Raw genomic sequence first — 25,071 nt, 5'->3', positions numbered from 1 at the left:
TCAACAAGTCACCCTTTTTCAATCGCCTTAAGGTGACATCCTCAACTTGACCACTAGATGGTGACAGAAACAAAGACAAACCTGAGATCAAATCCATGTTAAAGTTGTTTTAATTTCACATCTTTTTGTTTTTCAACATTTATTTTCCAGCTTGAATTATATCATTACCACAGTTTGGACATGTACATCATTAATACTTTGTTTCTTAGTGAAATCATGGGGGGGGGAAATGAAAATAGCCATACTGTAGAAAAACATCCAACTAGTATTATTTTTGTTATTTTAAAATGTTTTAATGTCCATTACGTTACAAGATGAGGAGATAATCTCCCCAAAAAATAGGTGCTGATATCAGGAGCATGAGGACATTTTAAAAACATTATGAAAGGCGTCAAATGCTCGTTGAATGTAGCATAACGCAGCTAAGCAAAGAAGTGAGCCTAAAAACACAAGATTGTCTCGCTATTATGAGAAGTGGTAGTTAACCCAATGAATTCCAATGTGCTAATCCTGTACAGGGTCGGAAATTAGACGACCTTCCGAGTTGACTACGACACTCACAATGCTAATGCTAAAGCTAATACTTTATGCCAGATGGTTAAAAATGATGTAGTTCTGGCTCATTTGTTGACGCGACGACATCCTGTGGATTCCTTTAAAAATAATCTTAGCATTCCTGTCCAAGCACTAAAAATTGTGATCTGTAAAGGTTCAAAGGTAGCGTAGATGCTAATGTCCTTGCCAAGTTGTACGATTTACGATGCGCATGTGCATAGTAAGAGGACATTTAGACAAGAATAGCTCAACAAAAAAAAAACTTTCGTTAAGATGACAATGGTTTAAAAATGTAATTATTTGAGAAAAAGCAATGTAGTTGCGTGCCGTTTTTTGCTAACACGTGAAAGGTCAAAAAGAACCTCGTCAAAAAATTCTGTTGCTAGGTTGTTGCCGCGTAAACAAACATCAGTAAAAACGTCGTTTGATTTAAATGACAACATTGTAAAATGTAAGTACATGGAAAAAGTTCCCAACTTAACGCTAAAACAAAAAAGCGCAGCCATAGTGTTTATGCTAACGACGCAGCTGTGACACACGTGCCTTTCCTCACATAAAGCGACATCGCCAACTACTGGCCTGCCATGCATAATACACATTTTCAGTTTGTGTGCATCTGTGTTGTGATTATCAGTCATTGCAAATGCACATTTTAGAAAAATTGGAAGTTACCATTCCAGACTAAAACGCTAAGTGTTTATGCTAACTGCGCTTTTCCAACAAGTCTACATGTACAACGCAAAATGACACCGCCATCTACTGGCCCGGCATGCACATTACAGAATCTTCAGCCATTTTGTTTTTCACATTTGTATGACAATTGTTTCGCATTTTTCATCCACTCTAGTAACGGCTAAAAACAGCCTTATGTTCGGAAAGATTTGAAAAATTTCGGCATGTGTGTAGTGGCTATATGTCTCGAATGTAAACAAAGTTGAGCGAAATGTGACGCTAACCACGCCACACCTGCGTGCATGCGCGGACACGCGCACGTACACACGTTCACGACTACAGTCTTTACATACTGTACAGTAGCAGGAGCAACATTGGCAGTGTCCCATTTAGCCTTCAAAAAGTCGCCTCAAAGAAAAAAAAATTGTGCTTATGAGGACTTAAAAAGAAGTTCATCACAGTATCACTTGTGGTAGAATACTTGGGAAAAAAAAGTTTAAAAACAGATTTTTTTTTTTTCTTTCTTGCTGACTTATGTTAGCACCAAGCAAGCAATTTCCTGCTTTTCCCAAAGTCCTTCCTCCTCTTTATCCTTCCATTGCAGCTTGAATTCTTACCGTTTCAGCTTTTTTTTTCTATTTACATGGAAAGCAAGCATTTTTTTCTAGCATCTAATTCAGGCACCCTCGATAATTTTGGCACATGGTCGGCCTCTCGGTTGAAACGCTCCCGAGTAAATTCCAGAAAAAAGTCAGCCGTATGGACAAGTCTTGGTTATTTAGGTGATGGTGATGTTAGACTAGATGTGTGTGAATGTCTGTGTGTGTGTGTCTAAGTTTGTGCATATGTGTGAAATACAGCAACATAAGTGCACGGCACAGCACATCACCAGTTAATAAATCAGTGGTGGAGTTATGATTCATATTTACAATTTCTGTACAGTGTGTGTGTGTGTGTATGTGTGTATGTGTGTGTCGGGGGGGGGGACGTGTCTAATGATCGGTCACTAGTGGACCGAAGACTGCGGCCGGGCGGTGGCGTGGGGCCGGCTGGCCGGGTCCAGCTGGTTGTTGGGGACGGAGCGGCGGTTCTGGTCGGGGCGGTTGGTGGCCAGGTATTTGGCCCTCATACTGGAGGTGTACTGAGGACCACCGGGAAGGAAGGAAGGGGGCAGTAGAGGTCAAAGGATAGAAAATAAGAAGACCAAAGAAAATTTTCAATTGAATAAATGCAGTTGAGTTGTGTTTGAATAGTGGGAGGATGGTAGCAAGAGTGGGCGGGTGGGGAGATAGGTTCAGAAAGATGCTATGGAAGTAGGTGAAAGTTGGTAGGTAGCTCGGACAGTAGGATGGAAAATATGGATATAGTTGAGAGGTAGGTAGGAAGGTACGTAGGAGGTTGAGAGGAGATCAGTCAGTCAGTTGGAAGACGTGGGATGCAGGTAGGTAGCTAGGTGGGTTGCTAGGGACTTGGTTAAGTTGGTAGGCTGGGAGGAACTGTAGCTATAGTCAACAGAAACATAGCAGGGGAGATTGGTTGGTCAATGGAACATTTTGGTTGGTGGGGAGGTAGGACGGTAAGTTGGTTCATAGGTAGGGTGGGTAAGAGGGAGGTACAAAGTAGATCGGTAGGGAGAAGATTGTTAAGTCGGTTGGCAGACAGTTGGAACGCTTCATTGAGATGTAAGTAGGTCATCGGATTGGTTGGTTGGTTGGTCAGTCAGTCAGTAGGTAGGCAAGCAAGTGCAACACGGGTACGTTAGTAGGTAGGGAGGTAGATGACATCATGACAGAAATACTTGGACCAGTCATTTGGACAGCCGGGGTTTGATTACGTTGATTAATTAACAATCAATTAGGTGGAGATGATGTTATTGTCAATGACTCATTGATTAAATGGTTAGTGCTCTAGTTCTGAAGTTAGCCTGCTAACCAGTTAGCCGCCGATCACCTGCTACATCTCGCTAGCATGTAGCAAGTGCACGCCGCAACAAGGACACACACACCTCCAATCAAATGCACACAATGAAACATTGGGGGAGGGGGGAGGCAGGGCTGGGATGGTGTGGGGTGGGGCGGGTCCGAGGGGCTGCTTCGCCTGAAAAACTCTTACTTGGACTCCCTTTAGTCAACCTGCAGACATCAGAAGTAGAGGACTTGTCTATTCGCGTTTGCCCAGGCTGCCAAAATGACCCCGATCCAGACCGTGGGGTGAGGGGGGGGAAGGGGGGGCTACCTTCCAATAGCCCGCACAGGTAACAAACATCCAATTGCTGGCGTGGCTTATTGGAAGGCAGCCTGCGTGCGAGGGGGGGGGGGGGGGAGTGTTCTAGAAAGTGTGCACTTACAGAGGGTGGAGGGGACTCCCTGCCAATCAAAGGGGTGTTCTCACACCGGGGGGTCTGAAAGTTTGCGTTCTGGTTCCTGCGTTGTAGAATCAAAGGTTACTGCGGGCGGCGGACAGACGGCTCGGCTCGCGGCTTGGCTTCTCAACTGCTGCTAGCCTCAAATCATCTGGAAAGTTTCCATGATGGTCTTTTGGATACTGATTTGGTGGTGTGAAACAGGCAGGTTGGCTAATTTGGCCAAACATCACAAGGGAAACACTAAGCTATCTATCAAAATCACGTTTCCACCAAGCCGTACAGGTTTGGGATGGAAGTCGTCGTCGTCGCGCAACCAGTGTGACATCATAACGCCTCCCCTTATTACTTGCGCTCCGAATTAGAGTACCAAAAATCGATCCTAAATAAAACCGTTAGCTAGCGAATCAAAAGGTGGAACTCGACAGATCCATTATCTTGAACGCGTTAACAAAAACTGCCATACCGAACCCAAGTCTAGCGTACTTGATGGAAAGGTTTTTTTTTTGTACTCCCTAATGTTATTGTTGCCTTTCCTATCTTAGTCCAGGCTGATGCTAGCTAGCCCTAGCGTGGTGCGCTAACTCACATGTACTCAGTGACGGGGGCATTGCTGACGGTGTGGGCGGTGGCGGGCAGGCTAGCTTCGCTACCGTAGCTGGAGCCGCAGCTGTAGAGACTGGGCATGTGAACGCGGTACAGGTTATCGTGAACGCCGCCGCCGCCCCGCGAGGCGCCCGACTCGTCCTCTCCGTCCTCCTCATCCGTCCTTTTGGGGAGTGGGAGGGGTTAGGGATCGGCGGAAGGGAGGGGGGTATTGGTGGTAAGGGGCGGAGACAACAGATTGTAAACAAACAGCAGAAGAGGAGAGGGGGCGAGGTCTACTGAGCTCGTCGACAACATGCCCGCAAAAGCGTCAGAGCAGCGCGATGCTAACGCTAATGTCGTCATTCAGAAAACATGCAGCCAATCGGTGGACATGCAGCCTTTTGTCCCTCCCTGCAGTCTCAGACAAGGGCGGCCGGTGCTCCATGGAACTTAAAGCAAATAATAAAAATACAAATATGATGATGATGATAATAATATGGGCTGGTTGGGGGGCTAACAAGCCATTTTCTGAAACAAAAATGGTCCAAAATGTAAAGCAGCCGCAAAGGAAAGGTTGGTGTTGATTTGGAAGGTGGATTTCTTTACACTGCAGTTTAAAAACTGTAGAAAATATGAACAACAAAGCAGAGTTACACTTGAATATGAGAAATAAGGAAATCACAATTGAATCATGAATTTGTCATTTCCTTAGTTCAGCAAACGCGCACAGTATGTTTTCGCCCTGACTGACCGCTAGGCGGCGACATTTCTCTGTTCCAGTCTCAGCATGATGAGATGGCATTGCGGCAAAAAGCAACACGGCAAACTTTTTAGTTTCAAATAAAGGATTGGTTCCAATTCGAGTGCTTGCGGCTGACGACATGGAATGGAGCCGGCGTGTCGTGTCTTTTCAAGACCGTACGTCATTCAAGACGTCATCCGTATGCGGCATGTCGAGCTTTGCAGGACGTTGTGGGGAATGAGAGGAGGGAAAAGGAAGGAATTGGGCAACAGAAGGAGGAAGTGGGACACGTTGGGGAGGAGGGGTCATAAATAAAGCACAATCTGGTGCTGGCGGGCAGAAAAGGAAACGCAGACAAGAGTCAAGGCTGGCGATGGATGATGCGGGGGGGGGGGGGGATTGACGCGCCACTCAAGGAAGGACGACATGCAAAGACTCCTCAAGCTTTCCACGACAATCCCAGGAGCAGGGCTTCCTAAACTCTACGGCTTCTCACATATGTAGAGTTGATATCATATCTCATTATGGATTCAAGTCACCATATGACAAAAAAAAAAAACATCACTCTGCGTGTATGATCAGATTTGACAAGAAGTTGTCATTTTACCAAAGCAATAAGATGTATGAAAAAAAATGAAAAGGATTTTTGCAAAAATGTAATTGTACTTAAGAAAGATTTTATCTCATTTTCTAAAGGATAAAAAAAAAAAAAATAATCTGAATACTGATTTGCAAGAATGTCGTAATGGTCACTGTTGTTTTGCGAAAAGCAGTAACATGAGTGAAAAAATATAATTTTGCAAGAACCAAGTTGTATTTAAAATAAAATCCTAATTTTGCCAGAATGATGTAATTTTATCAATGAACGTTTACTTCAACAAATTATAAATCACGCCATCATTTAAAACAACAAATATGAAGTTTTGAAGTTATGCTGTCGTGAGGTCACAATTAAGTCAGACAATGTCAGAGTTTGTCAGTCAACATTCCTTCATCAAATTCTGAGCCAAGAGAAGTTGAGGAAACCCCGCATTGGTAGTTAGTAGCATGTTAGCGTTAGCATTCATCGCATTGCTGCATGTGTGCGTCCGGCCTCCGCGTGTGCGTGCGTGCGTGCGTGCGTGCGCCGGCGTTACCTCTTGCCGGGCCAGGTGTGCGGCACGCTGCAGACGATGGAGGAGAACATGAGCGCCGTGATGAAGGAGAAGAGCACCAAGTAGATGACGCCCTCCACGCCGTCGTAGCACAAGCCCGTCAGAGCCTGCACGTAGTCCTGCCACACGCAGGTAGGGGGCGCCAGTGACAAAACAGTTCGGCAAAGAAGCCGTAGCTGTCAAACGAACGTCTGGTAGGATTTCGGCTCCGCTCACCATGTGCAGGCTGCGACAATCCACCAGAGCCGTCAGCTGGTGCAGGCCCACCTCCGTGGAGTTCAGCACCGACTGGATCTGGTCCAGACTCGCCTGGAAGAATATTTGTGAGAATCAAGATGGGAAACTTGTAACACGGGGAGAAAGTTGTCGCTCGCCTACGTGCGCGAGGGAAACGCCGATGGCGCACGCACCTTGGTGTTGGCGTATTCCCGCGTGGCCGATCGCAAAAGCTCAGACACGTCGTCCTGCATCTCCACCAACGCTTTGTGACTCCCCGACAGCCTCTACACAAACACAAGTAGGCATCTTTGAAACAGTGGAGAATCAATATGCATTTTTGCCTCCAAAGTCAAAAGTGAGGCTTTATGAAAAACAGACACAGTGCTTCACTTTTCCCACACAGCGACTCAAAATGAATGATCACATTAGCTGTGTAGTCCAACGAAACGTCTCGTTTTGTGTTCTGTGGTTTTTAGAGCCCTCTTGTGGCCATTTGTGGTAAGATCCCTTCCAACCTTTCCATTGAGCTCATTTCCTCTTTGTAGAATCCTGATAGCCATTTTCAGTGTGTATTTAGTTACTGTGTTTTTAAGATTTGCATTTTTTTTGTCTTGCTACCAAAACATTTATTTTTGCTATCCGCTGCCGGTCGGGTCCCTCAACTGTATCACTTTGAACTGTTGAAAAATTGTGCACTTACTTGCTGGAAGGGGTTGACTTGTCCCGGGCTGCACTTTAGGTAATACTGCAGAATATCTGAAAAGGAAACACGTATATAAATAAAACGGTGGGGGGCGAGTCGCTACACACACTGTAAAGAGGAAACGCAATTTAGATTTGATATTTACAAGACGCAGACAGGCAGGCACAAACATATACATGCAATTTGTCGAGCTCCCAAATGCCATATTGTGCATGTGCGTGTCTCAGTGTGCGTTCTCTTTGTTGGTCTAAATCTGCACCGTGCAGTCAGCCAGAGCGGAAACAACTGAACGACAACAGATCTCATTAAGACAAGAGGAACTGAGGAGGAAATGGGGAGGCAGGCTAAAAATGGCACGCTGCAAATGTAATATGCCATCATTTAGAAATGTCACATGACGGCATCAAAGTCAATCAAACATTGGATTTGGTCCAACAAGGACACGGACCAAAACACACCTTGCTGGATGACGGCGTTCTCCTGGGTGGCACGGGCGATGTAGGCATCGGGAGAATCGCAGAAGTCACTGGCCGACTGCGGGCAAACGCCAGGAGATGACGTCAGTGCGGAGCCAGGCGGCGGCTTTGCTACGTTGCCGTGGCGACGGGCTTACCGCAGCGACGGCCAGTTCCAGGCCCAGAGACGCCCAGCTGATGACGAGCGTCAGCACGCCCAGCAGGCACACGCTGCCGACGGGCACAAACGACATCAATGTTACGCAATCGCCAAGGTAACGGAGCGAAACAATCCAAATGTGGCCACACGTACCCAATCAGAGTTCCTCTGGAGTTCCGAATAAGTCCGAAGAGAACCAGGAGGCAAATGAGGACGTCGAACAAGAGCAGGCCGAGGTAGCCCAACCACCTGCAAGCAGTTCACAGTTGCCCGAGATGCCCTGCAATTTGTCTCAGAAAGTGACAATTTGAGCAATGTAAAAAATAAAATAAAAATGTCCAGACTTTTTGGGGGACTGTCTTATGTCAATAATTTGTCAAAGTCTGAAATTTGGGAAAATGGTCAATCAAGATGTTCTGAATTTTGTGCAGATTTTCAAGTTGTATCCAAATCAAGACATTGACAATGCGCATTAATCGTCACTCAATCAATTATCAATCATCCGTTGCCAGTGGTGACCTGTAGAAGTCGAAGGCCTCGGTTTGTCGGGCCAGGTTCTCCAGAGACACGGCCGTGTTGGACCAGAAGGGCACGTCTACCAGGAGCTTGAGCAGCTCGTCCAGCTGTCCCTGCAGCTTCTGGACGATGGACACGTAGTCCGTCTGCTCCTGGTAGATGGTCTCCAGCTGGGCCAGGTTCTCCTCCACCGTCTGGTTCAGCGCCGCCGCATTGTCCCACACCTGAGCCGGAAACACGTCGGCATCGCAATTGATACTACACGTGCGCTATGGCCCCCTCTAGTGGCAGGCGGAAGAATACCTCCAACGTTCATTTAATGCCGTTTTTTTTTCTCCTCACCAATTTCTCGATGCCCGACACGGTGCGGTTGGCGTGGCGCAGGGAGTAAGCCAGGCGACTGGCGCCGTCGCTGGACTCGCCGTTCCCGTAGAAGCCCACGGCGATGCCGGCGCTGAAGGAAAAACAAACGGATGGTGAGGAAGGCCGACGTGTACGTTGCCGCTGCTCGTGGAGGAAAATTTACAGCTACCGTTAAAGGAAATTTGTGTGTTAGTGTGTGGATGCCGGCCTGCGCGGGCGGCTAAGACATAAATCCTCATCTGCAGACGGAAACGAGAAGGAAGCGGGCATTACCATCGATTGTAGTTTATGGGCTGAAATGTTTTTTTTATGATCTTCTTAATGTGCTTTCACGCTGCCACTTCATCATCTCCCCACAACAAACGTGCGTTTACATTCTGGCGGGACCAGACGTTTACATTTGTGCTAATAAACGAACGCCTGGCGCTCTCTGCGCGTCAGTAAATAAATTCACACGCACGCGCGCAGATATTTTAGCTAATGATGACATTTGCAAACCTGCAAAAGAAGTCACACTTTGTCAATGAGTCATGCCGACACACAAACAGCTTTCCTTGTGACTGCAAAATTCACTTCTGTTCTCTGCAGCCAGTCTGCTTCTGTTGCCACGGCAACCTTTCTAGGCCAGCGAGAGGCCCAAACAGAGAACGGAAGAATAAATAGGAGGGAGGGAGGGAGGGAGGGAGGGAAATCACCATGACGAGTTGAGGAAGAGGACGAGGATGAAGCGCCAAGCCAGAAAATGAAGGCGTCAAGCATCCCGTCAATCAAATTTCATGTGTGCAGACAAATATTTTGAGCAGAAGGTCTCACCTGCACACCAGGGTGGCGATGATGACGCACCAGGCGGTGCAGCAGCAGTCGGCGCTGGGCCGCTGAGAGTGCGCGTGGTGCGTCGACGACGATGACTCGTTGCTCTTGCGCCGGCGGCAGCAAAGCCAGAAGGAGTAAAAAAGGAGGAACAGGAGGTCCAGACCCAAACACAACAGAGCCACCGAGCCCAGCAGCAGCACAGACTGGGAAGACACAGGCAAACGACCACGAAGAGTTCAAATGAAGACATTTGTCAAAGTAAAGACAGACTGCTGTTAGCTTCTTGCGCTAGCAGCAGCCATATTTTTGCCTGTCGACAATTAAATAAATAAGAAGAGAAACAATACAAAATACGTAAGTAATGGCAATAAAAACAGCAGGGGCCCTAAAACAGAACCCTGTGGATTGCCATGACTTTTCAACAAAAAATATGTAGCTTCCCGGTAAAAAATGTGAATTTCAGAAGGCCAAACCGCGAATATGTATTGGATAAACAGAAAGGAGGCGATGCGAAAGCGGTCGGGCGCACGGTTTTCCCGCCTAGCCGTGACGCTAGCACGTTAGCGTGCCACCATAGACAAGCATGGAGGCAAAACCGCAACCACGGGAGGGCCCAGACACGGGACGCTAACCCGCTAAAAGCTTTCACGTGTAAAGCCGAGAGCAGGTGGCGGTAGGCGGAGGAGGCGGGAGACCAAAATAAGACGCTCGGTCGTCTACTTCTCGTCGCTATTCATTTGCTCTACGTGACCACATTCAGAAGGTATCTGGATCCGTCCGTGTCTGTGCACCCCATGCTCCCCTGGGATGGTCTGTAATAGTCATTGGGAGGCCGAGAACACGGCGCGCTTACAAAACGCTTCCGCTTGTCCGAGGGACAAAAAGAGCCGGAACATTCTCAGGACTCCATTTTGGATGGTCACCAAAACAGGCCCCCCTGAACAAGACTTCTCATGACCTGGTTTCTGCGCTCGACATATGCCCACATTGCGCAACACGGAACGAACGTGGTTAGCGTCTGCTAGCAGAGAAGAGAAAGAGCACAAAGCTTAACCTGTTTTTCAATTTTAATCTTTTTTTTTTCCCCCCCACAATGACATTATCAAAACAAGCTTTCAAAATTCAACCATTTTGTGGGCCGGTGGGAATTTACCGAACGGAAAACACCGCCAAAATAACGTGTTGAGACGACCGAGCCTTTCGACGTATTTCATCTCCTGTTAGACACAAAATTGCTGTTGTGTTCACTGCCTGGTGCTTCTCAAATCATTTGAAAAGCAAAAAAAAAAACGACTGGCGCATCTAACCTGACAGCCGTGAGATTAAGCGCAGCGCCGCCAAAGCGTCAGCGCAGATTAAGCGAGGACCAATTAGTTTGTAATTAGCACATTCACTGAGCACACGTGAGCGCGCGTGCGTGTCTTCCTCCAGATCGGTTCGCAGCGTGGAGGAGGAGGATTTAGCGGTCAGCCACTGCGCCGTGATCTACTTTCAATCTGTGCTTTCAAATGTGTGCGCGCTGACACGATCAATGGTTTCCACTGCAATGACTTGTCCTTGCACCCTGCACCCGCCAGCATTGCGCCATGGCTGCCAAACAACTGCCAGGCTTTCCCCCGAGGCGTTCGCTGACCTCCGGTTCATCCCCCAGCCCGCTTGCTTTTGACCCAGTCGACAAGACGGGTACCCCAACGCTTTCAAATGCCTCGCAAAACGCTAACGGATGACAATTAAAGGGCGAAGCTGAGGAGTTTGTGTGTAATTACAGGTCACGTGATTCCTGTGTAATGTTCTGCAGCTGCGCTACCGCAAAGCTGACTCTGCAGTTCCATCGCTTTACAGTAAACACACGCTCACACACACTCGTTCTATTCCGAGGCCCCGACAGAACCTCAGGACACAATCTCCGATTTCAGCTTTCGAGGGAAAAAAAAAAGCCAATGAGCCAGCAAGAGAGAATTACATTGAACGGATTTCTGCCATTGAGCCAAAATGGCTGCCACGGAGAGGCGGGTTCTCTCAAAGAGAAAAAAAACATCTTGAAATAACGTCCGTTTGGTCGCTTCTTTGTGTGAAGAATGCTAACATTCTAATGTGCTACACGTGCCCTAGCTAGCCAGAAAGTTCTTGAAACAAAGTTATTTTGGAAGAAGCTAACATTTGCTTGTCCATTTATTTTATGCTGTTTGGCACAAAATGGCCGCCAGACACTTTTTCCGGTCGTGGCGCCCAAAAATCAGGACAAATGTGTATTGCGAGCGCCCGAGTTAGTCTGTGGGAACGAACGGCAATGAAACGTTGCCGTTCCGGTCTTTTGTTGGCTTGAAGATGCTAACAAATGTGTTTCAAGCACAACACATGCCCCGACTGTTTGAGCCAAAATGGCTGCCGCTTTTGGCCCCCAATAGCAGATAGTGCCAAAGGGTCGACATATTTGTTTGCGGACGCATGAAAGCCTCCGGGACAATCTAAAGAGGGCTTGGCTGCGGAAAAAGTGAAAGAGAGCGTTCTTTTCTTTTCAGCTGACACCCCCTCGGCCCCTTCCATCAACCCCCGCCTTCTTCTTCTTGTCATTCTCACCCACTTTCCCTGCCTCTCACCATCTCGCCGCAATTAATGATGCACCCTGAATGGAGCCCCTTCACCCCCCTACACAAAAGGCCCCGAGGGAGGTTTGTGACCTCACCTCTTCAAACCAACGCTAAGTGCTAAATACGCACTGACGCAGAAAGGCACCACACAACATGCGACTAACACGGTAGGACGTACAAGAGGTTTATCGAGGGGGGGTCGGAAACATATGGCACGTGGGCCAGAATGGGCCCATCTGTAAATTCTGCGTAAAAATGAAAAGCATTTTTCTTCCAGTCCAGCCCGCTTGGGATCAATTTGGGGTGAATGTGGTCCCTGAACTAAAATGAGTTTGTCACCCCTGGTTTACACGAACGGGGCGGGGAGGGGGCTACTTAAAATTCCACTGCTCTCACACATGCACACACACACACACACACAAAGAGCCTCAGTTAAGCAGTGAATGTCTCACAGGAAGTAGCCATTTAGAAGAAAAAGCACCTCCCACGGCTCATCAAGCCTGCGCCTCTTGAGCCTTTTTATCCTCTTCCACCTCTTCGTTTCCCACCAGCGCCACCATCCTCCTCCTCCCATTACCCCCTCCCTCCGCATTTTGTTTTGTACACGACTGCGGCGGCGGCGGCGTTTCGCCTTCCCACGCTGTCAGTGCCGCAAATGAAAAGTCACCGGCAGACGTGAGTTTTCTCAACTGCAGATAGAGCAGGCATCTACCATGGTGTTTTAGGAGCAAGAGCAAGAAAAAAAATATGGAAGTGGTGTGAGCATGTCAAAGTCCAACCGGGATGATGTTTATCAGGCATTTCTTCTTATCATTTTTTCAGTCTGCAAAATGAAAATCATAATGATTTCCACAGTATTAAAAAAATCCTTAAAAAGAAAAAGAATGGTTTATCAATTTGACAAAATCTTTCAACTTTTTCTTCGAAAAGAAAAAGTGTAAATGAAATGCGGGTGACGTACCTTTTGATACTCGGGGTCTTGGGGCCGGAAGTCGCTGCTGACCAACTGGAAGTCCAAGTTGAAATGAGGCAAGCGGTGGAGTAGGTTCACCCACCACGGCGGCGAGTAGTTGACCACGGCCGCCATCTTGGAGACGGGATGGCTCGCTAAAACACGTTTACTCGCGTAGATGCTGCCAGGAGAGGGAATAAAAATTGGATGGGTTAAAAAAAAATCCCTTACACTTTAGAGAACACATTTTATGTCATAAGGGGCAAATTTCTTCTGTCTCTTAAAAAAAGTCATCTGAAAAACGTTCTTAATAATATGCAATGCTTTCTCACATGTCTGTTACATTTGTGGAAGATGAATTTTTATCCATCGCCAGTTGCCAGCTACTGAAAATGACATCATAGTTGCTCAACCAACCAGCTCAGCTGTTGTCTGGGATTGAGCCGTGGTTGGTCATTGATGAGCTCTTGAAAACAATTTATAAATTTATGAAAAAGGAAAAAAATCTTTTCGTCTTAAAGATACATTTGGATTATTTCCTCTTAATTCCAATGTTCAAAATAGAAAATAAATCAGCTTTCTTTCTTTGAAATCATGAACTTAAATGTTAATCATGGCTGTCTTTTTAAGTCATTCCATTTTCTCTTATATTCACTCTGACATTTGATTTTTAAAAAATTACTTTTCAAATGTCCACTACAATATTTGCTAAAAATAAAATAACAAGAGCATTTTTGTGTTTGTCAAATTTCTCCAGAGTTCTGGAATTTGTTGGCCTTGCCGAGTGGCACACGTCTTGCCTGTCTGTTTGTTTGTCTGTCTGTCTGTCTGTGTCCTGATTTCTCCTTGGGCAGGTGAGCGTCCATCCATCCATGCATCCATCCATCCATCCATCCACGTGGATGAGTCAACTCACCTGCGTGTGCTCCTTTCACGTCAATTATTTCCACGCCAGGGTGACACCTCTTGACTTTCCCATCGATTTTGTTGCAAGTAAACAACAGCTCATGGAGGGGCAATGAGCGAAGGGGGGCACTTTAACAAAAGGGCTCATTGTGTATGCACGCACATTATCACGACTTGAACACTGACAATAGAAGACGAAAATGAAGCTCGCCGCCACAACTAACAATGACCACCAAAAAATGGCCGTTGAATTACATCTACGCTCAGCATCCGTCCGAGCGCACATGTGGGTCATGCAAAGGCGAACGCCCGCCCGCCAGCCCGCAGTCGAGCTTCCGTCGTCGCGGATTAGCTCGCTCGCGTCAGCCCGGCTTTGTCCTCACCGAGTGCCGCAGTCTCGGCGGCCGAGTCTCCACGACAACATAACCACACCACTACCGCGACCACCGCCATTCCGTCCCGCTTACCTTTCTGCTCGCTCGGCGTGTCGTCTTCTCCGTGCCGCATCAACGCGGCGGCGGCGGCCGGCCGGTCGCTCGCTCGCTCGGTCGGTCGTTAGGGTCGGTCGGCGGCGCGCGTTCACCGGCGGTGCCCGGCGACCATTTCCAGCCTCCTGCGGGTTGGTCGCTCCAAAAGCTTTGTGTCGTTCACCGGGTAGCGATGGCGACCACCGCCCCGCTCCTGCACATATTAACCGCGGAGGTGCTAACTAAACACGCACGCACAAGGAAAAGTGTTTCAAGATCCGAGAAGACAGCGCGGAGGCTTTGCGGGAGCACACGGACCGTGCGTGAGCGTGCGCGCGCCTGAGCGTGCGCGTGCGTGCGTGTCGAGCAAAGAAAGAAAAAGAGAGCGAAGTGGTGACCCCTAGCGGACAGCAAAATGTTGCTTAAAAAATAACGTCATCGATTAGGAAAATCAACGAGAGCGTACATCAGAAACAAAAATTCAAGAACGAGATAAATGTCAGTTTGAAATCATAGGTTTTACCTTTTTTTTAAGTCCTACCTCTGTAAACACATTGCTCTTCCATCAACTTTGAAGTTTCTTAAAATTTCAATCTAAAAACAATGCCATTTTCTCCAAAACGGACCAAAACCTAAATAGTTCTCTCCTTTAAAATGGACAGCTGGGACTGATGCAATAAAATAACGCAAACCATCTGAGCTCAGGCCTCCTCCAAGGCCAAGCATTCCATATCTGGAGCTGCAATTTCTTTTCGAGTCACATCAATATCACGTCGCGTTCGTACATCTTCTACTTTTGATTACGATGTAAAAGCATCAACAAGTCCTGCGCTGACAACGATAACGCTTTTTATTTTTGCTGTTTAAAAAAATAAATAAATAAGGGAAGAGCATCCAACTTTCCAGGCTGACGTGGCGTTCATTTATTAGATAGCTTCCCGAAACTGAAATGTGGCAGAAGTCTTTTTTTTTTTTAAAAACTAATTTACAAAAAGTACAATAATGTTGCCTGTGAGTAACGGTGCTCTACCTGTATTGGAATAACATCGCCGTGTCAGTAAGACTTTTAAAGACACGTCTCGAAGGCTCATTCAAACATTTTTCCAGTGCGGCTCACTCAGTACAAAAAAAAAAAAAAAAAAACCCTACAAGCTTTATATTGCTATCAGCTACGAGAATGTCCACGTTGGTAGGCACTTAGGCGGCAGGAGGGAAGTGATGGATTTCACGCAAGAGTTCCACTGGCAAAACAAAGTCCGGAGTTGACTTTACGGTCCGGAAACGTGGCGAGAGATTTTCCCCGCGCGTCGCCGCTTTGCGGTCACAGGATCCGGGCCTCTCTGTTTCTCCGAGGGTACGACTCTGCCACGATGATGTCGTCCGAATCGTCAGAGTTGTCCAAGTTCTCCGAATAGGCATCGTCTCCCGCGTCCCCCTCTGATTGGGCTGCGTCTGAGACAAAGCGTTCTGACAATGACAAATGCCAAGTCAACTCATTTTTCTGTATGATTTCAAACAATCCGGTTTTTTTCCTGATGTAATTCCACTGCGCACCACTAGATGGTGGCACACTATGTTTGAAAGAAGAAGAATTAAAACAGGAACTATTGAGCTCTGCCGTTTTTTTTGCTGAATGTCAATGTCAAGCCGACTTTTCAACTCCTCAACAATGGCTGTCGGTCGTTTTAATGAAGTCCAACTTTCGGCATGATTGTTGATGCGCGCGCGAACCTTTAGGGGGCGTCAGCGGTTTGTGAGTCCTGGAGGCAAGCCACGGCGCTTCCTTGTCCAAGCTCCTTTTAGCGACTGTGGCGTTTGTGTGGAACGTCAACTGTGACGGCGCTCCCTTTGGTAAACTGTCAGCGCAAGGAAAGTGTTACACGCATGCACGCCTTGAGCTGTTCTCGTATGGGCGTCTCACCTGTGCGTAAGGTGTTGCGTGCGAGTCAGGTGGCCCCTGAACGCAGCCTGGATACTGACCAAGGACTCGTCATCCAGGAGTCCTCCGCCGGGCGGAATGGTGGAATCGCCAGCCTGCAGGGGACATTTTAATACGGCGCCACAAGTCAGACAAGTCCAGTTGATTGGCTCGCTCATTTCCCACATGGTGGAAGAGCATTGGCGCGCGTCACGTTCCGTACCTCACTTTTGTTGTTCCCGCCGGAGGCCCGGGTCTCCGTATCCGGCTCGCCGTGGTCATGTCCTTCTTCCTCTTCTTCACACTCGTCGTCATCTTTGTCCGTCTCATCCCGGTGCGCACTGGCCCGGCTTTCGTCACGGGACTGGTTTCCCTTCTCCTTCAGAATCTCCACCAGTTTCCTCAGCTGCTCCAATTCCTGTCTGACAAAGATGGAGGCAAGGGCGAGCCGGCCCGGCCAGCTCTGCTTAGCTTCTGCCTTTGCCAAATCAAAGAGCGTATTGACATACTCCTGCTGCCGCCGCTCGCTTTCCAGTTGGCCTCGCCATCGTTCGTCCTCTTGCTCCCTTTTCCTCGTCAGCAGCTGCACTTCCTCCCTGCGAAAGGCAAACGTTCAAAAACGTCGTCGTCGTCGTCGGGCGCGTACGGCCTCGGACGTACCGGTGGCGGCGCCGCTCTAATTCCCGCTCGCTCGTCTGCTCGGCTCTCCAGCGCTCCAGTCGCTTTTCCAGCTCTTCCTTTTCCGCCCTCAACTCTCTGGCTTCGTCGCTGCCCACGACAACGCGCGCGACGTTATTCTCCCGATCGGGATGAACGCGCAGCAGCTTCGAGGACTCGTGACAAATATGCTAATGTCTTCTTTTACACTCATGTTCAACATACTCGCCGTGCCGTCGGGTTTCTTCTTCCGCATCTTGCTGCCGTCTCCTCGTCTGTCTCCAGTCCTCCCTGGAAATACAGACGTCCGTGTCACTTTCAAGACAGAGGACAAAGGAGGAGACGCCGGCGTCGGGTGTCGCGGCTCACTGTTTGCTGGCCAGCGCCTGCTGCAGCTGCGTCCTCTCCGCCTCCAGCCGCTCCACGCGTCCACGCAGGTCGGACACCTCCTTCTCCTTGGTGGTCTGCGTCGTCACGTCCTCGCGCTCCGTTTGGACCGCCAGGTTCGAGAGCTTGGCTGGCGCGGTCTGAGTTTCCTGGTGCACGAGGTGAACGGGCGCGGTCTGACACTCCCGGTCCAATTGATTCCTCGCTTTGAGGGGGAGTCTCTCTTCCAGCCTCTGATTGAACACGCCGAGCGATGATGTCATACATCATGTTACAATTTGAAATATATTACAAGTTTCCACTCACCTTTTCCAGTTCAAGCAGTCTCCTCAAGAGTCTATATTTGCTCCACTCCTTGTAGCCTACGAGATTGAATATTGACACACTGGATTACGACTTGCGATTTCCCGTGGAGGAGCCGCAGGAGCGCCAGGCAACCTTTGATGCCGGCGGCCGGGCTGTCGGTGTCCAGCTCCTCCCTGAGCGTGGCGTTGTCCAGCTGCAGCTGTTTGAGGTCCTCGGACAGACGCAGCACGGTGGAGCTCAGCGCCTTCTGCTGCCTGCGGAAAACTTTGCTCTCTGCTATTCCGCTGCAAGGGAAAAAGGGGCACACGTTGCAGTTGAACCGAGTCACTCCGACCCGGACTTCCTTCACCTCATTCGTTGCGTCAAGCAGAAAGCAAATGACGCCGGAAGGAGCGCAAGCAAACCTTTTCTCCGACGCTTCCAGAAGCAACTTGAGTCTCTGGATCTGAAAGATGAAGGCGCACGTATGAACGCCAATCCCGGGTGACGGAGGCCATCTTTGTTTACCTCCTCAAAGTACTTCTTCACGGTCATCTTCATCTCCTGCAGGTTGGTGGTCCTCAACTCGCTCTGCAGGTGGCTGTGGCGTAGAATGTCAATTGATTTTTCAATTTAGCGTCGCGGAGCTAGCGTTGCAATGCCGAGTGTCACCTGATGACGTTCTCCTTCTCTCGACACTGCTGCTCCAGCTTGAGTATCCTCTGCTTCAGTCCGTTCACCACCTGCGTGCATGGAGGCAATCTAGTTCATTTTAATCAAAGATTTGATTCTTTTTTTTTTTTGAAGATATACACACTCACCACACTGCCCTCGGGTTTCTTGTCCACCAGGCTGCGAATGTACTCGGACCTCTGTGGAGAGACGCGTTGAATTTCTTTGGTTAAACGGAGACTAGCGCAAGTGCCCGAAAGTTACGTTCTCAAAATGCAATCACATTGGTGGGATCCAGGAACTCCTCCAGCTGCTTCTCCCTTTTGGCGTTGTCATCTTCCAGACGGCGAAGTTTGACTTTCATCTTCTGGTTGTCAGACTTCTGCTCGTTGAGACTCTGCGGTGACAAAATGACACGAGACGCACCCGAATCAGTTCAAAGGATCTGAATTATTCAAGGCGATCAAAAATGAGCACGTCACATTGACTCTAACTGCATCAAACAAATTGGTCGGGAAAACTCTTGCTCGTCAGTTTTGCTTGAATGGGAAGGTTACCTTCTTGAGGAGCGTGATCTCGTGATGCATTTCCTCCTTGTCTCTGGCAACTGCAACAAAGCCGGGATGAAAAATGTCCTCGCTTGCAATGGCGCTTGCTCGCTCGCTCGGCCTCCGCTTACCGTTGGGCGCTGAATGATGATGCTTGCGGCTGGGCAAAGTGTGTCTGGGAAAATCTGGTGTCATGTCCCACTCAGATCGCCGATCTAAAAAAAAAAAAAAAAAAAAGACAACAACGTAAAATTAAGTTCCTTCAAATCCTTCAAAATTGAAATCCAATGAAAAAGGGTGTGGTTAAAATAAGACTGCCTTAAATTAGGCAAAAAAGCGTATATCCCCAGCAAGTTGATCGCTTTAAAAACAAGGACCATAATTCTGCACAAAATGTGCACAGTTTGAAACACGACGGAAAATCCCCAAAGGGGCCAAAATAAAACTTACCGTAAATCCTCCAAAAGTTAAGCAAGGGAAATCAAGACGAGCATCAATACCCCTAAAAGTTGTACTTACAAATCTATTCAACACAGCTGTGTATACAAACAAAGACGGAGCCGGCGCCCCCTGGTGCTTGGAACATGTACCGCGGTGGTTGCTGAGGGACGTGAAGCGAGTCGAGTGGGTCTCCCCGCCGGGCGTGTCACAGAGCGACGTCCACGGCAGCTTCCAGGCGGACATGGCTGCTTTCCTGGCGTGCACGTTCATGCTGGAGAGGTACGGGGACCCTGCGTGCGAGCGAAAATGTGGAATTCACTCAAGTGTCGCTTTATCATACAGAGAAACAAACAAGTAAATAAATAAATCAATGGTGGCAGGAGACTCACTGAGGGAAGGCGGAGGCTTGCCCAGTTTCTTCTTTGGTGTCTGAGGAAAAAATGTGTATGAATTGAAATGAGATGTTTCCCGGTTCGGAGGAATTCTAATGTGAATGACACACTGTACCTTTTTCGAAAAATCGTCAGAGTACGAGAAGCCATTGTCTGGCTGAATGGCATGTAGAAAAAGTGCATTAGCGTCATTTTGTATGCATATTCTAACAATGGTGTGCCAAAATACATACACTTATAATTGTGTATTACAGATTTTTGGGGGGGATGATTACTGATGAGGTGGTAAGCGCAATGTCGCATTGTAACATTACGTTGTGGATGTGAGTCGGAGGAGAGTAACTCACCGGCACCTCGCAGTCTTCGTCGGTCGGGATGTCGCTCGCCCCCCCGGACATGATGGTGGCTGACCAGGGAGCACGTTAGGCGGACATGTCAGCCTGCGTTGGCACTCAAGTGGACTGGACACACGAGTGGGCTGCACACAAGACACGTTGAATTTGTTGATGATGTGACAGCTCGCAAAATCTAAATAGAGGGTTAGGGTTGGGTTATACACAATAGACACAGAAATAGCAGAATGTCATCGATTACCATTGACCTGAACTGAATTGTGGCCTTGCACCACTCACTTTGACAGCTAGGTACATTCAAAATGTGACGCCCAAATCCATCACTCGAGCCATTTCCCCTGTTTTCAAAACTTCTCTGTCTTTACCAAGTAGGGTTTCTTCCACCAGGAGCAAATATTTGCCAGCCAAAAGGACGTGTGACATCACCGCGAAACGGTCCACACCGGAGAGAGAAAGGGCGGAGGACAAGGTAAGAGCAAAGATGGCGTCACCAGTTTGTTTCTGACGTCACACTAATTGTTTCTTACAGTTGCTTGTCTACAAGTGATAAGTTTGACATTGTCCTGTGGGGAAAAAACTATTAAAATGAACGACTGTACCTTCGTTGGCGGTCTTCATTTTCTCCCTGTTTTTTTATTAATCTCCAAAAGGGCTAGCACAACAGTACGGTAGCATCGCTAGCATTAAGCCATCATTCCCTTTAAACGGACCGCGGCGTCCGTATTAGCATTAGCATTAGCACTGGAGGTCCCTGCTCACTACGCGTCGACTCGTCCGTGTTCTCCACCCGGTCGCTGCTGGATTGCTGGAGACATTGCGTCTCCAAGTTACGAGTAGTTGCTTTTGTCTCGCCGAGGAGGTGACTTGTTTCACATCAGGTCGTCTAGCAACCAGGCGACTGGGGGAAAGACAAACGGGAAAACTAGAGGGCAAATCGGAAACGCTACAACGTTGCCTACAAAATAAAAGCATTCAATTCTTTGACTCTCTGACGATTCTTTGTCAAACTCTTGAGTGTTTGTATGTATATTGAATATAGTTTTGATAATAAATAATTATTTCAAAAATGTCTAGACTAAATTGATAAATATATGGACCTTGTAGTTAAAATACAAATGTATTGTGAAAGGCACACCGTTTTCTGTCTGGAGCGAAAAACCGCGTGATCCATATCCAGTGGGAATTTTGAAAATCAACCCAGATAGGGTATGAAACTCTGATTTTTTTACTCAAATGCGGCCATCGGCAGTAGTTACTACGTAGTACTCCTCTCATCATCTCACTTGTGTACTGGAGACTCACAACGAGGCTATTTCAATAGTGTCACAGTTTTGCAAAAACCTATGAAGTGTAGAGATGTGCAAATACGTGTTAAATCTGTCTGTAGATTGTCGTAAAATGTCATTTCAGCATCTGTCCAGTATGTGCTCCGAACTGCATGCAACCCAGTGTGCCCTCATTTTCCTGACTCTCACACAGTGTGCAATATTTGTACAGGTGTAAAGCACCCCAACACACACACACGCAGACCGACAAACTTCAGCCCAGGCTAAACAAAATCCATTGCAGATCAGATGTCACTTATCGGCCAAGAAAGACACAAAGCTTGCAAGTCGGCAATAGTCAAACATGCACAAAGTGTCCTAAACACATCCAACATGACTTTCAATTCTATTTATTTTGTACTGATACGCTGGCAAAAATCACCCAAAACGGCCAACTTTCTCTTTCATTTCCAACTTCAGATTTTTGGTGCATCCTGTACCTGTCAAATTTCACATCAATTGCTGAAACAGTTTTGCTTTTGTCTTTGAGACCTCTTCAAATCCACAAACAGGGGTGATTATTCTCTCAAGCTTTATTTGAACTGGTTACATGAACAGATTTAGAAAAACTCACCTTTTTATAAACAAATGTAAAACGTTTTTTCAAGTTTTTAAGATGCATTAAGATCCATGAGAAAACATCAAGACTGAATTTTTGCCAAAGTGACAGGACAGATAAAAAGTTAGTGTGCGGCTTTGGTGTCCATCAGCCTCTCCACCATGAGTTTGGCGTAACGAATGCGGTTGAAGAGCTCCTTGGAGCTGCCAAACTCCTCCAGCAGGGACAGCTTGTACGTGCGGAATTCCCGACGCTCGTCGATGTACGTCACCGCCGACATCAGCGGGCACAGGATCAGCTTTGTGTGGTCCTGAAAAGCCACAAAGGAAGAAAGTTAGCCGGCTAGTTAGCTGGCGAGCTACACGGTACACCGTTGAGGTTGCGACCTGGAAGAAGTTGATCTGCACGGTGCCGTTGCTGAGGTGCAGCACGATGGCGCTCTTGGTGCGGAACCACAGCGACAGGTAGGGCAGCCGTGCCAGCTCGTCGCCCTCTCGCGGCGCCATGTTGGCGCCCGCCTTCAGCAGGTGCTCGCTCATGTAGTTGCGGAAGTACTTCAGCAGAGTGATCTGGGACAGGAGGGGGAAAAACATGAGTCGAGATGACCAATAACGGCCGCCGACGATGATTGTGAAAAAGGACAATAACGACGCTGCGGTTCCGACCGACCTTCTTGTTGAGCGCCGGCGGGTAGGCGGCGACGGTCATGTAGGACTCCTGGGCCGTCTTGTTGATGTACTGCAGACTGTTGGTGTCGGCGTACATGATGAGACGCGTGTAGTCGTTGAACAAGACGCCGACGCTGTTGTCGCACAGCTGGTAGCCTGCCGACGACACACCGGTTCAGAAATACGCGTCCCGCATTTGGTGGGATTCGGGAAAGTCACTTATGGCACTGCTGTTTTGGTTAGCAACAGATGACTCAAACTACTGTCTAAAATGTGGTTGGAAAACAATTGAAAAATTGTTTTTATGGTTTGCGAGCGTCATCCTTACCTAACCCGTACTTGTCCGAGTAGTCCACCCACTTGCTGATCCAGAAAATGGGAATGCACGCGGGATCCTCGGCTTCCTCTGCGTAAAGACAAGCGCCCGAAAGGCGCCCACCGCGTTAATCATCTTCGGGCGGTTGAGCGAGCGAAAGGAAAAAGTGTGTGTGTGTGTCTGGGGGGTGTTACCTTGGCGTACTAGCGGCCTCTCCGACGGTTTGGAGGCGATGATGCTGTTAAGCTGCTGCAGCAAGTCTTTCAGGTTGCTATCGGCCATTTCCGAGTCCCTAACACACAAAATGCAAAATGGTTTGTCAACTGATTTGTCTTTTTTTTTTCCCAAACAAACTAAAAGCAGCACTTACTTGGGCATCTGCTCTTCCTTAAGGTCCCCGTTCTCCGACTCCCCTGCAAAAACAAAAGAGAGTCTCCTTCAGCACCGGCCGCAAACCGGATCCCAAACGGCAGGAGCGGGCGCCCGCTCACCCTTGTTGCCGAGGGCGGCGAGGGGTCGCCGCTGCGCCGTGTCGGCGTCAGAGGACGGCGCGATGGAGAAACGCGGCGACACGGTGAGGCAGGTGGTGGGCAGGCGCACCGGGATGTAGCCCGACGTGAAGAAGTCGTCCGTCAGCATCTGGGAGATGGTCGGCCGCTGGCTCGGGTCGGCGTGCAGCATGCGCTTGATCAACGACACCGCCGCCGGGTTCACGTGCTGCAACAAAAAAAATAATAATCCTGTTAGGACTTTGGGACAATTTTGACCTGGGGGGTAAAAGAGAAGCGGCGCTCACCCATGGGATGGTGTAGTTGTTCTTCTTGATGCGATTGTATGTCTCCTTCAAGCACGACGTCTCAAACGGCGGCTTGCCTACCAGCAGCGTGTACCTAAAAACAAACCAATGCTTTGGCATCATTTGAATAGGATTTGATTTTTTTTTTTTTTTCTTTCAGGTAGGGCGCAAATCTATTTTTAATCAAATTTCCCTGGCGCTGTGAATTTTTTTAATAGGTCAAATTTGGTCAATTTGAGATATATTTCCTCAATCAGTATGATAACCGTGAAAATGTCTCCAGCTATTTTGCACTTTGTTGCAGACTTACAGTATGCACCCGAGTGACCACACGTCCACCTCGTAGCTGTGTCCTTTCTTGCACAAAACTTCCGGCGCGATGTAGTTTGGCGTCCCGCACAAAGTCTTTTTGCGCTCGCCGTCAAACTCGATCTTGGTGGCCAGGCCAAAGTCACCTGAGAGAAAGGAGGGGCATGCAACTGTTTTTTTGGGCCCTGAGTATTGAAATTTGTGTGTGCGTTGTGGCCGCCCCGCGCACCGATCTTGACTTCCATGTCGTCGTTGAGGAAGATGTTGCCCAGCTTGAGGTCTCGGTGGATGATGCGATTGTTGTGCAGGTACTGGACACCCTTGAGGAGCTGCATCATGTAATAGCGGGCCTCGGGCTCCGTCACCGCCTTGCGACGCTTGTGCAGCTCCAGCAGCGACTGACAAAACAAACATTTTGGATACATGTTGATGTCACATGACCAAAAAAGGCCAGTACGGTACGCTAACAGTGAGCAAATAATATCACGGTATTAAAATGACTTCCTTAAAATGGTGGGAAAGTTAAAAGCAACATTGGAAACAATGTTTTTTATTTGGAAACAAAACATAAACTCATAGGTAGATTAAGAAACACATCAGACTGTACTCACTCTCCTCTTGCAGATCTCCAGCACTACAAAGACAAAGTCTTCATCCTCGAAGAAGCCCCGGAAGCCGACGATGTTGGGGTGGTCCAGGCTCTTATGGATGGTGACCTCCGAGGTCATCTTCTCGCGTTGGTGCGGCTTGACGATGAGCGATTTGGGCACGATCTTTCCGGCGAACACTTGCTGGCTCTCCACGTCGGTTATCTCGTAGCACTTGGCAAAGCCGCCCTTGCCCAGGAAACGGCCGCGGGTGTAGCGCCGCTTCGCTCGCGTGTCCACCAGCACCTCGGGGATCTCCTTGAGCGGCGTGGGGGCCAAGGACGACGACGGTTTGCCACCGTTCGCCGCAGCCGGCGGTAGCTGCTGCTTGGTGGTCGGCGCACTCATTTTCGCCTCGAAAAGTCGCTTTGAAGGCGGTTAAGTAGCCGGAAGATGACCTATCCGCGTTAAAGGCAAACTAAAATAGGCTTAACACGACGAAGATGGAATTTAAAAGCGTGTCTAACACTTCAAATAAGTGAATTTGTGGCCAGAAAATGTTGGTCAAACTTGCTCCTCCGACGCCAGTGCAGTTGTGACGACTGTCGCCGATATGATTTCAAAAAACTAACAGCGGTAG

The 25,071-nt window shown here is 48.3% G+C and overlaps 3 protein-coding genes across 8 annotated transcripts; all 3 read right to left on the bottom strand.

Moving 5' to 3' along the window:
• Nucleotides 1–94: 94 nt before the first annotated feature.
• Nucleotides 95–14,566, bottom strand: ttyh3b (tweety family member 3b). 2 transcript variants are annotated; one of them, XM_037246031.1, is made up of 15 exons: nt 14,219–14,566; nt 12,855–13,026; nt 9,303–9,505; nt 8,469–8,580; nt 8,130–8,350; nt 7,764–7,859; nt 7,609–7,681; nt 7,454–7,529; nt 6,993–7,048; nt 6,484–6,576; nt 6,290–6,382; nt 6,056–6,192; nt 4,179–4,358; nt 3,575–3,650; nt 95–2,368 (listed from the first exon to the last, which is right to left on the bottom strand). In XM_037246031.1, exons 2-15 carry the CDS (start codon nt 12,978–12,980, stop codon nt 2,234–2,236), a joined length of 1,677 nt encoding a protein of 558 aa, XP_037101926.1. In that variant the 5' UTR covers nt 12,981–13,026; nt 14,219–14,566; the 3' UTR covers nt 95–2,233. The 2 variants fall into 2 exon arrangements, with proteins under 2 accessions (XP_037101926.1, XP_037101937.1); XM_037246042.1 differs by lacking the exon at nt 95–2,368 and adding an exon at nt 2,447–3,359.
• A 479-nt stretch (nt 14,567–15,045) lies between these two features.
• Nucleotides 15,046–20,804, bottom strand: iqce (IQ motif containing E). 5 transcript variants are annotated; one of them, XM_037246006.1, is made up of 22 exons: nt 20,471–20,804; nt 19,866–19,996; nt 19,634–19,675; nt 19,516–19,555; nt 19,276–19,416; nt 18,817–18,900; nt 18,695–18,744; nt 18,421–18,534; nt 18,287–18,337; nt 18,138–18,208; nt 17,994–18,066; nt 17,891–17,931; nt 17,619–17,770; nt 17,487–17,542; nt 17,163–17,413; nt 17,019–17,084; nt 16,797–16,904; nt 16,646–16,732; nt 16,360–16,558; nt 16,140–16,252; nt 15,950–16,074; nt 15,114–15,685 (listed from the first exon to the last, which is right to left on the bottom strand). In XM_037246006.1, exons 2-22 carry the CDS (start codon nt 19,914–19,916, stop codon nt 15,540–15,542), a joined length of 2,061 nt encoding a protein of 686 aa, XP_037101901.1. In that variant the 5' UTR covers nt 19,917–19,996; nt 20,471–20,804; the 3' UTR covers nt 15,114–15,539. The 5 variants fall into 5 exon arrangements, with proteins under 5 accessions (XP_037101880.1, XP_037101901.1, XP_037101873.1 ...); XM_037245985.1 differs by having other exon boundaries at nt 15,046–15,670; nt 16,360–16,732; XM_037245978.1 differs by having other exon boundaries at nt 16,360–16,732.
• Nucleotides 20,805–21,711: 907 nt separating this feature from the next.
• On the bottom strand, nt 21,712–25,047 carry plk1 (polo-like kinase 1 (Drosophila)). The gene is made up of 11 exons (XM_037247258.1): nt 24,456–25,047; nt 24,074–24,242; nt 23,846–23,990; nt 23,536–23,629; nt 23,231–23,456; nt 23,110–23,152; nt 22,934–23,031; nt 22,752–22,829; nt 22,425–22,579; nt 22,142–22,324; nt 21,712–22,065 (listed from the first exon to the last, which is right to left on the bottom strand). The coding sequence occupies exons 1-11, from the start codon at nt 24,837–24,839 to the stop codon at nt 21,880–21,882; spliced, it is 1,761 nt and encodes a 586-aa protein (XP_037103153.1). The 5' UTR covers nt 24,840–25,047; the 3' UTR covers nt 21,712–21,879.
• Between the last annotated feature and the right edge of the window lie 24 nt (nt 25,048–25,071).

Source organism: Syngnathus acus, chromosome 1 (assembly GCF_901709675.1).
Source record: "Syngnathus acus chromosome 1, fSynAcu1.2, whole genome shotgun sequence".
NCBI lineage: Eukaryota > Metazoa > Chordata > Actinopteri > Syngnathiformes > Syngnathidae > Syngnathus > Syngnathus acus.
Note: the sequence above shows the minus strand (reverse complement) of the source record. Positions and strands in the feature narration are given on the sequence as shown.

What these genes read in the sequence shown, in the direction of transcription:
- ttyh3b (XM_037246031.1), bottom strand. Translation starts at nt 12,980, where the DNA reads ATGGCGGCCGTGGTCAACTACTCGCCGCCGTGGTGGGTGAACCTACTC. An exon ending in TGGAACTGGCCGTCGCTGCG is followed by an intron (nt 7,530 to 7,608) that starts GTAAGCCCGTCG and finishes GTTTGCCCGCAG; the next exon opens with TCGGCCAGTGACTTCTGCGA. An exon ending in GCCCCCGTCACTGAGTACAT is followed by an intron (nt 3,651 to 4,178) that starts GTGAGTTAGCGC and finishes TCTACAACGCAG; the next exon opens with GAACCAGAACGCAAACTTTC.
- plk1 (XM_037247258.1), bottom strand. Translation starts at nt 24,839, where the DNA reads ATGAGTGCGCCGACCACCAAGCAGCAGCTACCGCCGGCTGCGGCGAAC. An exon ending in ACAACTACACCATCCCATGG is followed by an intron (nt 23,457 to 23,535) that starts GTGAGCGCCGCT and finishes TTTTTGTTGCAG; the next exon opens with CACGTGAACCCGGCGGCGGT. An exon ending in AAGGAAGAGCAGATGCCCAA is followed by an intron (nt 23,032 to 23,109) that starts GTAAGTGCTGCT and finishes TTTGTGTGTTAG; the next exon opens with GGACTCGGAAATGGCCGATA.
- iqce (XM_037245978.1), bottom strand. Translation starts at nt 19,916, where the DNA reads ATGTCCGGGGGGGCGAGCGACATCCCGACCGACGAAGACTGCGAGGTG. An exon ending in TGAAGAAGTACTTTGAGGAG is followed by an intron (nt 17,932 to 17,993) that starts GTAAACAAAGAT and finishes TTCATCTTTCAG; the next exon opens with ATCCAGAGACTCAAGTTGCT. An exon ending in CAGGCGCTGGCCAGCAAACA is followed by an intron (nt 17,085 to 17,162) that starts GTGAGCCGCGAC and finishes CTGTATTTCCAG; the next exon opens with GGAGGACTGGAGACAGACGA.